The following is a 12,337-nucleotide window of genomic DNA, read 5'->3' on the forward strand; positions in this document are numbered from 1 at the left end:
TGTCCGTCAGGTAAGTAAGGGACACTACAGTTAGCAGATGCCTGTCTAAGCTAATCCAAGGCCTTAGGAAGCCAGTATCTTTGTAAAATTAAACATCACTTTGAATCTCCACTAAGTCATTTGTAAATTGAATTTGAATAAAAGTAAATGCTGATAGAAATCTAGCTATTTCTAATTCTATGTTTTCTTTACAATAAAATGAAAATTGAGAATAGGGATATACTGTACTTCAGGGATAAGTACAAAGTGGTTATTTAATAAAAATGAAAATATTAACCACATAGCAGCCAGGAGGACAGACAGTGGCAAAAGCCAGCTGCCAGGGCAACAGCTCTTTGAAAGGTGTCATTAATGAGTTTTGTGTAGGTTATTAGGTTATCATCCTAATGTTGAGTGATTCTCAATCTCCCCTCTGTCTCAAAGGGAGAAATTCAGTAGCCACATGCCAGCTGTAGAGGTGAAAAGAAAAGGAAAGAAAAGAAAACCACTAAAGGCCTCCGGTGCAGCTGTTCGCCAGTAAGACTGTTATTCACCCAAAGATGGCACTATGGTCAGTTTGAGAGGTTTGTTCTGTGAAAAATCTAATGCAAGTTTGTTGGGGGAGGGGCGGGGCTAGGTAAATGGTTGGAGGGACACTACCTGAAAACAGCATGAGGGTCAGTAAGGAAGGTGTGCAGATATCTTTGAAGCATCCCATGCTAATGCCTGTTAGCACCTTTAAGATATTAATAAAAAAACACTGGGTCCAATAGTTCTCATTTAAATAACCTAACGATAAATGGGGTTGTGTGTGTGTGTGTGTGTGTGTGTGTGTGTGTGTATAGCTTCAGAGAACAAGAGAGAACTACATATATCATTAGGCTTCCATGATTTATGCACCGCGCCCCCCCCCCCCCACCTTACCCTGGCCAAGGCAGTGGAGCTGTTTTTAGCCACAGCCTGGGCCCTGGTGTCCTCCTGAGGGAGGTTCACTAGAATCGGTGAAAAAAATCAGCTGCTGCCCTGGAATGTTTATCCTTTCGGACTGAAATTTACATAAAGTGAAGCATTTATAACCGAGTGAAATCAAAATAAATGAAATGGATGTGCCGAAGAACCAGGGGAGTTCCGGCCTCCTGAAATTTTAAGACCTTCACATAGAACCTGGGGTCTGTGCCCGTGGCTTGCTCCCCAAAGTCGGTCTGGAGCCCTCTCCTGTGCCCATCCTCACTTCATGAACGAGCTCTCACTTCTCATTCGCTAGCGCACTCAACAAACAACTCTTGCGTTAGAGGGGCACTCCCTGGGAGTGTTGCCTAAGCCCTGCTCCCTTAGTTGCAGTGGTAGCAGGTCCTGGATTTGGAAACAGTCAAATTCCACTCGCTAGTTTACCCGGGTCTTCTGCTTTCTGGCGACTTTCTTAGAACATTCTACTTGCATCATCAGCACAAATACGGGAGTTCTGCGGCTGGGACTAGGATAAATAGTACTGAAGTGCAGAGGTTGAGCAGTAGGTTCACTGCAAGGCCTAGTGACGATCTTCTTGTAGAGAGGCCTTGGGGCATGATTCACAACTACATCTCAGAAAAATCACACATTGGCTCCTCACCGGCTTTAGGGTTGCTCATAAATAGCTGAATGTTAAGTTCACAAATGCTGAGGAATTGCTATGTACACAAAACACTGCTCACAAAGTAGGTGGTTATCCAAATGCAGGCCTGGCCCCTGGAAGAAGTATGTAAAATCTTTCTTAGCTACGAATTTTGTATCACTTAAGAGATATATTGAAGGGTAGTCACTGTTACTTCTGAACTTCTGATTTTCAAGAGTGATCATTTTGATCTATAGAAATAAACTAAGCCAATTTAGCAACAGATCTAGAAGCAACTTCAAAAGTTAGCTTTACATTTTGACTCTGCTGATCTCTTTCCTTACTTTCCCATGAGAACACCCCTGAGCCCAGTGCAGAAAGGTGTTAACAGAGCAGGCCCGAGTTGGCAAGGCTGGGGCTTTGCTGGAACCTGGAAACTTGAATTTCGACAGGCCTCCCTCCACTCCCAAAAGTGACGAGAAGAGTTCACTGTGACTAACATGTAAAAAAAAAAAAAACAAAAAACGCAGTTTATGATAAATACCCACTTTCTTTCTGGAAGTCTGGAATTTTGGGATGTGTTGGGCAGTAGGTACCTATGTGAGTGACCAGCCTCCAATAAAAATCCTGGGCACTGAGTCTCTAATAAGCTTCCCCAGCAGACAGAGTCTCAGTGTTGTCAGTTTGTTGCCAGAGAATTGCGCACACTCTGTGTGACTCCACTTGGGAGAGGAATCTTGGCAACACGGGCCTCTAGGCTTCACCCCATGCACCTCTGTCCTTGCAGATTTTGCCTTGTATCCTGTTGATGTAACAAACTGTAGCCGTACGTATGCAGGTCTGTATGCTGGGTCCTGACAGTCCTCCTAACGAATCTTCACACCTGGCAGTCATCCTGGGCCTTCTTGCCACGGGTCCCTACCCACGTCTATCTCCCTAGTTTATAAGAAGTTTATAATTCTCGCAATGACTCCTAAACTTTTCTGACCTGCCTATGTAGGTTTGGTGACTTTATTAGTCCTTTTTGATATTTTCTATTTAACTAGATAAAAGAGGACTTCATATTTCAAAAAGAATTTTAAAACCACACAACATAGCTAATGTTTCAAGCATTGGTTAATACACATAGGTGTCAAAATGTCCCATCTTTTAAAAGACAGAGTAACTAATATAGTCATACACAGCATGAAGCCCAGAGATAAGTTTTTTATTCTATATAGGAACACCATGAGTTTATTACATGTGTTTTAATCTTTACCAATGGTCTTAATTAGCTGCATTGTTAAAAACTTACATGAAATAAGTTATTTTAGTTATGAATTTTCTTTTAAATAAATACATTATCCTGTGACAAACCATAAAGTAGACAGACAGGAATCAAGTGTTTCTGGAAAAGATTCTGAAGCCACACAGAGTGCTCGAGCAGAAAGAGAGGAAGTGGGACTGGAGTGGGGCTCAGCTCTGCCACCCCCTCTGCCGGGAGAGGCGGACCATCCAACTGTCCGGCAGTCACACCATCTAACCAAGCCCAGTTCCCTTTCTCTAGGGGAGACCTGATATTCTGGGCTCAAGTCTGACTACCAGGGAAGAACGTGTCGGGAAGCAGAAGTGTCAGCAACTTTGGAAGAAAATCACCATGTCAGCTCAGGAAGAATAGGAAGCTCTGGGTATAGGTAACCATTAGCTGAGACTTTAAATTTCATCATGTAATTGCTAATAATCTCTAATAAAAGGAGGATAGTTTCTGAATTGGTGGTATGATTAGAGTGTTCTGTGATGTGCTCAAACTTAAAAAAATGAAGTGTGCAAAATGCAGGGCAAACCCTACTCTACTAGTAACAACTCTACCAATGACAACTTTCACTACTACTACCGGGAAGGCCTGTAGCGCTTAAATGTGATGAGACTCATAAAGCTCTTAAAGGCCACAGAAAGAACTCCTGCTACTGAGTGTGAGTAATGAAGTGATGTACTGTTTCACTAGAATGATATAATATCGAGATCAAAGCGTGTCTTTTCCAGGGAGGCAAACACTCTTTAATCAACATGAAAAGGGATCAGTCGTGCAAGATTGTCCATGTAAGCACTCGGAAGTAAATCACACCTCCAGGCCCATGCACGCCACAAACCAAAATTCTAAAGGAACTTGTTAATATAATCTTCAACGTAGTGTCAGTTATTTCAGAAGCATCATGGGAAATGGAGTTGCAAGGACATTAAAAGTTAATTAAACATTCCAGTTTTTTAACAAGGCAAGGAAAATTTTAGAAACAACAGTTCAATAAAACCAATTCCAATTCCTAGCAAAACTCTTGAATGAATTACAAGGTCATGTGAGCATTAAAAACAGAACAGACGAAGGAGAAGGGGTAGAGGGAAAGAAGGAGGAATGGTCAAGTTAACATCATCTCAGCTACTCCAGCTGCTGAAGACGTTTCCGGGCAGTCAACCAGGGTACAGTAATTAGCACAGTTCATGATTTCCAAGTGAGCTTCTGACAGGCTCAGAAAATAGCCTCTCTGAGTAAACTAATGACCCAGCAGCTAGAAGGCATGGCTATTAGGGTCCATTAGTAGCTGCTTGAAAAGCAGTTTCTGCACTTGATTAATAGACAAATCCCTTGCAGGAGGCCTCCAGCAGGGTGGCACACTTCTCTGGGTAAGCATCTTCATCAGTGACTTAGAGTTAGACATAAGAACGACTTTGAGAGAATACAAAGCTTAGATCACGGAAACCTTATAGCACAAAGGTCAGAATCAAGGCCAAGTGGGCCAAAAATAGGCAAAATTAAATTTAACAAGGATACATGAATTCAAAGTCCTTCATTTAGATGAAATAAAATCCAGTTCTAAGTGGGAAGAAAGACCTGTCTTGGCAGTGGTTAAAAGAGAAAAGTCTAGGATCAAATGAAAAGATCAGAAAATTGAACCTGACCAAAAATGCATGAGCCAAAAATGTGATGAGTTTAAAGAAAACTAATATAATACGAGTCTGCATGAATATTCAAAGAAATGTAATCTCCACAACATGGTGAGCTAGCATCTCCACTGTACCCGGGAGAGGCCAGACCACATCTGGAACACACTGTGCAATGTGGGGCATCAGCTTAAGAGACAATAATCAACCACAGAACGCCCATGAAATGCAGCCAGGAGGGTAAATGGACCTAGAAAATTAACACAACTAACGGTTAAAAGAGCCTTACGTACTGAGCCTGGAAAAGAGAAAACTGAAAGAGAAATGCCATTTAGCTCCCAACACTTCAAGTATCAAATGATTTGGGAGAACATATTATTGTTTTGTTGCTCCATTACCCAAGCAAAGGACTATCAGGTGGAATTCAGAAGGAAACAACCCTGAGAACATAACATTTACTTCAGGGTAGTTTTGTTTTGTTTTATTTCAAATAGAGAAATGACAAGGGTATTGGAGCCGTTATGAGGCGAGCAGCTCAGCGGAGGAATTCACAGAGAAGTTCCAAGGGAACCCGGTCTTAAAGATCCCTGACTTCCAGACATCATTTAAATGGTTCACTTAGGCATGATGCTGACGGGTCATGATGCGTTCTTTCCAAAAGGAGAAATACAACAGCAAAATTTAGCTTGCTCACGCAAGCTATTACATTCTTTACTAAACAACAACAACAACAAAAAAGCAACTTATTTTGGAAGGGCATGAGGTGGAAAGTAAGCACCATTGGAGACCTGCACTCCCTAAAGTGTAAGTTTTTCTTGGACATTGGGGTTTTATTTGTTTTTAAAATTTGCTTCCTGGTCAAAATCAAGAAACACTGGGATAAACAAAGGTAAAGAGGTTTCTTTAGGACAAAACTTCATAGCCTTTTATTGTAAACCCCTAAAAAAGAGCAAAATACCAGGTGTCATCCCCAAACTTATGTGACCCCCAGTTTTAAAGGACTAAGGTTCCACTGAAGATGCTTGGAAGTGCTGTGATGAAGCCCAGTCCCAGCGAGTCTGCTGAAGCTCCAGTACAGCCCAGGGGCTCACGGTATATGGCAGACACTAGGATCAGAAAGGAACAACTACGGGGAAATGAGTCCTGCCTTCCCTAATCAACACACATAGCAAGTCCCTATCTTGGAGAGAACGGCACATCCATTTTATCCTCTCTACTCCCTTCAGGTATAAGGGGGAGAACAAACAATTCCTTAGCAGGTAAAATTCAGCAGCTTCATGTAAGGAAAAGCCATAACACACAGAGCTTTTCATCTCATTATAAAACTGGGTATACCACAACTGATGAATCATTTCCAATGTTCAGACACCTGCCAAGATACATGGTAACATCTTGCTATATTTAATAGAGGTAGATGGCCCTTCCTAAGGATTGTTTGTCCATTTCCATATAAAGGACATGATGCTTATAATTTATTTTACTGGTGTTTAAAAGAGGGAAGTACTTGATATATGAATTAATGTTCCCCAAACTGAAAATGTGTACAGCTAGAAACCATTTAAATGCACAGAAGGTGCATTTACACAATGGAATACTATGCAGAAGAAAGAAAGAAGGAGCTCCTACCCTTCACGACAGCATGGATGGAATTGGAGAGCAATATGCTAAGTGAAATAAGCCAGGTGGTCAAAGACAAATACCATATGATCTCACCTATAAGTGGAACCTAATCAACAAAACAAACAAGCAAGCAAAGTATAACCAGAGACACTGAAATAAAGAACAAACCAACAGTAACCAGAGTGGAGGAGGAAGACAGATAATGGGGGATAATAGGGGAAGGGATATCAAGGAACGTGTATAAAGGACACATGGACAAGCCAAAGGGGGTAGATACAAAGGTGGGTGGTGGGGGTGGGTGGGGCAGGGGGCCGTGGTGGGGTGAAAATGGAGACAACTGTAGTTGAACAAAATTTTTTTTAAAAATGCACAGAACTTGACCAAGTGTAAAGATATCAAAGTTTAGATTTTTGCTTTTGCCTTATAGGTTGAGTCCTGGTCTGAGGCTGCTTTTGGTGCATGTAACGAATGAATACCAGTATTAGCAGATAAAGAGATAATATCATCCTTGCCTTTGTTCTTAGGTATGGCTACAATTTATTATTAGCAGAAGAGGAACAGGTCTGATGCATATCAGGTATAGTAATGAAGTAACCTGGTGAAAACGATGTGTCTATTCAGAAAAGACTTTAAAATTTTTTTTTAAACTTCAAATTATCCATGTAATATCCTCATCTCCCAGCAAAAGCAAATAGTAAGCTACTTGTTTTTGATGAAGAATGCCTATTATAGTCTATTTAGTTCTATCTAGGAAAATGGCAATGGTTGAATATGCCTGTTTTATTTAACCTTTGAACTATACAAGGAAGGACCCCCCAAAACCCAGAATTATCTTCTGGAGGGCAGGCTCCTTGTAGTACAGACTTCCCCTAGTAGGTCAGTGTTCTAGGAACCCATCTGTATCAATGCATCAGCTGGCACTGTTGTGAGAGGCTGCGCTCTGCTTCAGCTGATTTTTTTTGAAGACTCTTGCAACACATTTGCCCATTTCAAGATGGGTGATTCACGAGCACACCTGCCCACACCACACTGAGTGTTCAGCAGGTTTTGACCAAAAAAGAGGCATGACCTCCACGTCCCACCCTCCTTATTTACTCGATCTCGCCCCTAGCAACTTTTTTTGTTTTGTTTTCCCGAATGAAAAAATTCCTCAAAGAGAAATGTTTTGCCAATGTAGAAGCAGTGAAACAAAAAAAAATGGCAGAAGCACTAAAAGGCATCAAAATCGACAAGTTCAAAAACTGTTTTGAGCAGTGGAAGTAAGGTCTCAATAGGTGTATCACATCAGATGGAGAGTATTTTGAAGGTGACTGAAATGTAAACATGTAAGAATAAATACACAATTTTTAATAAATTCATTGTTTTTTTGGGGGGGCAGGTCCCTCCTTGTAAGTTTAACACATCTTTAAGATAAAAGGCACAATGTCAATGAAATTGAAACATTCATAAAATGGCACTGCTTTCTTAGTGGAAATTGGCAATAATGTAGCTACACGTTAAATATATGTATTAAAAAAATCAAAAAGTAGAACCACATGCCATATTCCTGTGTGGAACTTGTCATTGAAAGGCTTTTCAATTAAAATCTGTAAGAAATATATTTTTATTCTTGACAAAAGTCATCTGAGAAAAGTATCGTAGGAAAGGTTTTTGAGAAAGAAGACTATTAAATGAGAGTTTGCCCCACCAAAAAGGTATTGAGTGTACTTATTTGTATTAAATAGTTAATAAAAAATTGAAATAGTATCTTACTGAAGCAGGAATAAATGGATGAACAGAACTTCCAGAAAAAAAGTCAAATTTACATTTGAAACAGCATCACAACCCCAGGCCATATCCCTGGCACCTCTCTGTGAATACCTGAGCTGAACAGGCATTGGAAGTCACTACTGAAAAGTCAGTTACAAGGGGATTTTTGAAAACATAGAAAACAGTGAAATCACTGGAAGAGAAAAATCTACTAAATATGGAATTTGGAGATGAAAAAAATACTTCTCAAGTACTGTATTAAAGTAGAAAAACTAAAAAGTAAAACCCACAGATCTGACTATATAAGAATCAGTCTAAACATCTAAATGTCGAAACAATATAAATCAATAAAATCAAAAGCAAATAATGTGGAAAATACTACATTTTAATATAGGAAATGGTTAATGCCCTTAATATAGGAAAGGCTCTTAAAAATAAATGAGAGTCAACCTGAATGGTCAAAAAACTTTTTATAAGACAAAGACCTAAAAATATGAAAAAAAAAAAAATACAATCTCACCAATAACCAAAGGAAGGGATGTTAAAACAAAACTCCTTTCTAAAGCTTCTAGAATTGGAAGTTTTAAAAAATTAACAGTGTCATGGAACTTCTGAAAGACACATAAAATTGGTCCAAACTTTAAAAATCCTTTTTAAAAATTGTGTTCATCCTTTAATTCAACAACCTCACTTCAAAAATATTTGTCTTAAGGAAAAGAGATTGTTCAAAAAATTTTAAGACAGTATATTTCTGCTAAATATGAAAGTTGGAAAAGAGCCTAAAAGTTCAGCAGTAGGTATTTTAGTCAAGAAATTTGGAATCATGACACATTTAAAACCTATACTAGACATTAAAAAAAAAGCTACCATTCCAAATGTTTAGGATAAAGAAAATCTGTGCATTAAAAAGTCTGGAGGTGGAAACCAAAATATTACCAACAATTATCTTTTGAGTAGTGAGATGAACTGTGTCTTCTTTGTGCTTTTCTGTATTTCTGAACTTTTACAACATATAGCGTACAACTTTAAGTAAAAAGTTACAAATTACCATCTATTAAACTGTATGAAAATATACTGCAATTATTATTTCACAATCCCTCTTCTAGGTATTTCCCCTAAGGACATACTAAAGGTGAAGAAAGTATGTAAAAGGGTATTTATCACAACATTATTTATAATACAAAAATCTTGGCAATAACAGGGAGCTTTTAAATAAAGGTGGGCCAACTGTGGATGAACCAAAATAAAATGCTATCAAAGAATATTAACATCAGTGAAAACAATTTAAAGTTCTTAAAACACAGAATATAAAAGAGAAAACTTTATGTACAATGGGATCCTACTTACATACCGACATATGCATAATGAATACACAGAAAGACAGAAAGAAACAAACTAAAAAATGTTAATAGTGTTTATCTGGAACTCTGTTCTATTTCAGAATTTTTTTCAATGAAAATATGTTACTTTCATAGATAGAAATTACAGTTCAAAAGAGTCGTACAGCCTTTTTTTACATACTTGGTTGCTCCATCGTCATACGTTGCCATTAAGACTATCGTTCCATCCTGTATGGACTTCAGAAACTCAATCAATGGGGCCACATCTGAAGAAAAAGATTGAAGTTTTTGGTTTTAATGACTGGGTAACCATCATGATAATCTATAAAGTTAATAATATAAAATACTAAATTTGTGCCCTGGCTGCTGTGGCTGAATGGATCGATTGCCCGCCTGCAAACCAAAGGGTCACCAGTTCGATTCCGGTCAGGGCACATGCCTGGGTTGTGGGCCAGGTCACTGCTTGGGGGTATGTGACAGGGGACTGGTTGATGCATCTCTCACTCATCGAAGTTTCTCTCCCTCTCCTTCTCCCTCCCTTCCCATCTCTCTAAAAATGAATAAAGACTCTTTAAAAATATAAACTATTAAAAAATACTAAATTTGTAAATAAGTTCTAATGTACAGTAGTCAAATGAGATAAATCTTATGAACATGTTAAAAAATTAAGCTTGTTCCTTAATATGATGCCACCATAACTTAAAATTTCCCACCCTGATTCATCCTGTGTGTCTTGTACAGACATTCAAGGGGCTAAATGAAAACCCCATAGGAAAGTCATGGGAAAGCATTACTTATAATTTAAAGTAAGGAGCTCGGGAGGCAGGAGAAACACTCATGGACTCCCTCAGTGTGTGTGAATTTGTTTGTATGGATACTTTTCTAAAAAGAGGATACATAAATTTTATCCAATTCACAAAAAGATCTGTAATTTTTAAAAATTATATAAATGTGTATACTGACTTAAGGGATCTCCTGGGCATAGCTACTTATTATAAACTGCGGAAAAGAATGTAGGTTAGTTAGGTGATTTGTTTTTGAGATGAAAACTCATATGTAAGGGAGTCAATTCAGTCAGTCCAAAGTGCTTGGTTATGTCCATCATCAAATTACTTATTCTTTTTTTTACAATTTCAGACAGAAACCTAAAGGAGCCAAAGCTTTGAAGTAGTTGTCCTACAGAGAACAGAACTCAGATTTTTTAAGCTCCCAATTTCTGTACCACTATTCTTAATTATATACCACAATTTTTATTAAAAAATATATACAATATGACTGATCACTTAAACATAGCTGGGCATTTAATGAAAAGGGAAACAAAACAAACACAAAAATGAAGCCATGAGGCTGATGTTAATGGGCTACATTTACTGAGGTGATTAAGAAGTCGGTGCCAGCAACGGAACAGCACGTATTACTCAAACTTACCTCCTCCCCACATGTCAAAATACTTGGTGTCTAATACTTCTCCTGTTTTTCCTAAAAGAGATTGAATTCATATCACATTACGCAGCTGAAATATACTCCACACTGTATAAAACAAATATTCTTAGTCAAAGACTGATGTAAATTATCTTGAGAAAGACTTAAATTCTGACCTTTACCATCTGAATGACATATTTCTAAAGGGTAATTCTTGGATAGTCGCACTAGTCTTGTAAGCCAAAGAGCAGCACACAGAATTCACAAGTGACTGCAGACAATTCCAATGCAAAGTTAAACATTTTAGACATCCTTTTATAACACTTACATTTATTTCCCTTTGTAAATCTTTTCTTAATTAACAAATAAATAGACAAATAGGTATGGAAACTTTTACCTAAGAAATTGAAGAAAGAAACACAAAATTTTACCTCTTGTTTTGAAAGAAGTAAAAAATATTTCCCTACATTAGGGACCAGGAAAGGCGGCTGTGTTTTAATTCCCTCATGTAGCTTTACCAGGGTATTACTGTAGCAGAGAGAAGACCAGCATGCAGTGAAGGGGCCTCACTTCACGGGTTCATATTTTCAGATTTGACTCAGGGTTCATAAACTTATTTACTCTAATGAACTTATCAGAAGAATGTGGACAAATATTGAAAAGTTACAATTAATCCTTATTTTCATTCCTCTCCCACCCCATCCAACAGTGCATCACCCTTTGTCCTTGACACCCTCTCATGCGTGTCAATTTCCCTTCACATGGTAGGGTTCCAACACTGGCAGCAAGAAGTCACGGACTTAATATGAGGTGGGTTGTATCCTGACAATCCCATGGGAAGTCCTCCACACGTTGCCACAGAAGCTGAATGCTTCCAAGAAAGCATGTGATAAATCCTCAGACATGAAGTCTCCACCTAGAGGTGGACAATTTTAGGGGGCAGTCAGGAAGGTGGGTAGGGCTTTATTGTCAAGAGGGGCGCCTTCTGCCCCAATCCCGTGGTATTAGAGTAGATTTTACTTCAGAGCATACGAATACCCACCGAATATATCGGTCAGCTAAAATAATTATCCTTACCATTTACCAAGGCAACGTTGATCCCTCTTCCAACATTATTCTTAACACCGCTCATTAAACTGAAAGGGAAAATATCAAGACAAATTTAGAATTAGATATTGCACAAACATACATCAAAGAAAAAACCTTCCAAAAAAATAAAAGGTTAGGGGTATTATATATATACAATTGTTTAGTACTGCAGAGATTAAAAGGTCTCTACTAAGTCAGAGAAAACAGCCCAATAATACCTTTAAAGCAATGTCCTTAAACAAAATTTCACAATGTCCTTAAATATATACTTCACAAATAGAAATATATATTAGCAACAATTAAGGCAAAATATTAACACTTTCTTGCTGCTCTGCATCAGATTATGAAATGCCATTTCAGAAAATCCTTAAAACACGGACATTATGCACAAGTTCTGTACCACCCTCCTGCACTTTCTGCAGTATCAGCTGTGACAAGAAAACAGAAGGGAGCTAGATGCTCCCCACACCTTTCACAACCTGAGCACAAGAAGCACCGGGAGCACTCTTCGTGAGTTTCACCTAACTGCGAACTGGCTCAGCGTACAGGTCCCCTGTGCTCAGAAGTACCGCTGCATTCTCACAGTGCCTGCGGCTCACTGCGGCCGCTTACCATCACGCCTGCGGGAATC

General features: G+C 38.7%; 1 protein-coding gene across 1 annotated transcript in view; it reads right to left on the reverse strand.

Moving 5' to 3' along the window:
* Positions 1–12,337, reverse strand: part of FAM3C (FAM3 metabolism regulating signaling molecule C) — a 50,041-nt gene that overhangs the window by 3,198 nt on the left and 34,506 nt on the right. Inside the window, exons 6-8 of the mRNA XM_024555164.3 lie at positions 11,695–11,753; positions 10,624–10,674; positions 9,377–9,461 (exon numbers count right to left, since the gene is read on the reverse strand). Of these exons, the coding sequence (XP_024410932.2) occupies positions 9,377–9,461; positions 10,624–10,674; positions 11,695–11,753 (195 nt within the window). The remainder of the gene's footprint in view (positions 1–9,376; positions 9,462–10,623; positions 10,675–11,694; positions 11,754–12,337) is intronic.

The sequence above is a fragment of the Desmodus rotundus genome, chromosome 6 (assembly GCF_022682495.2).
Source record: "Desmodus rotundus isolate HL8 chromosome 6, HLdesRot8A.1, whole genome shotgun sequence".
Taxonomy (NCBI): domain Eukaryota; kingdom Metazoa; phylum Chordata; class Mammalia; order Chiroptera; family Phyllostomidae; genus Desmodus; species Desmodus rotundus.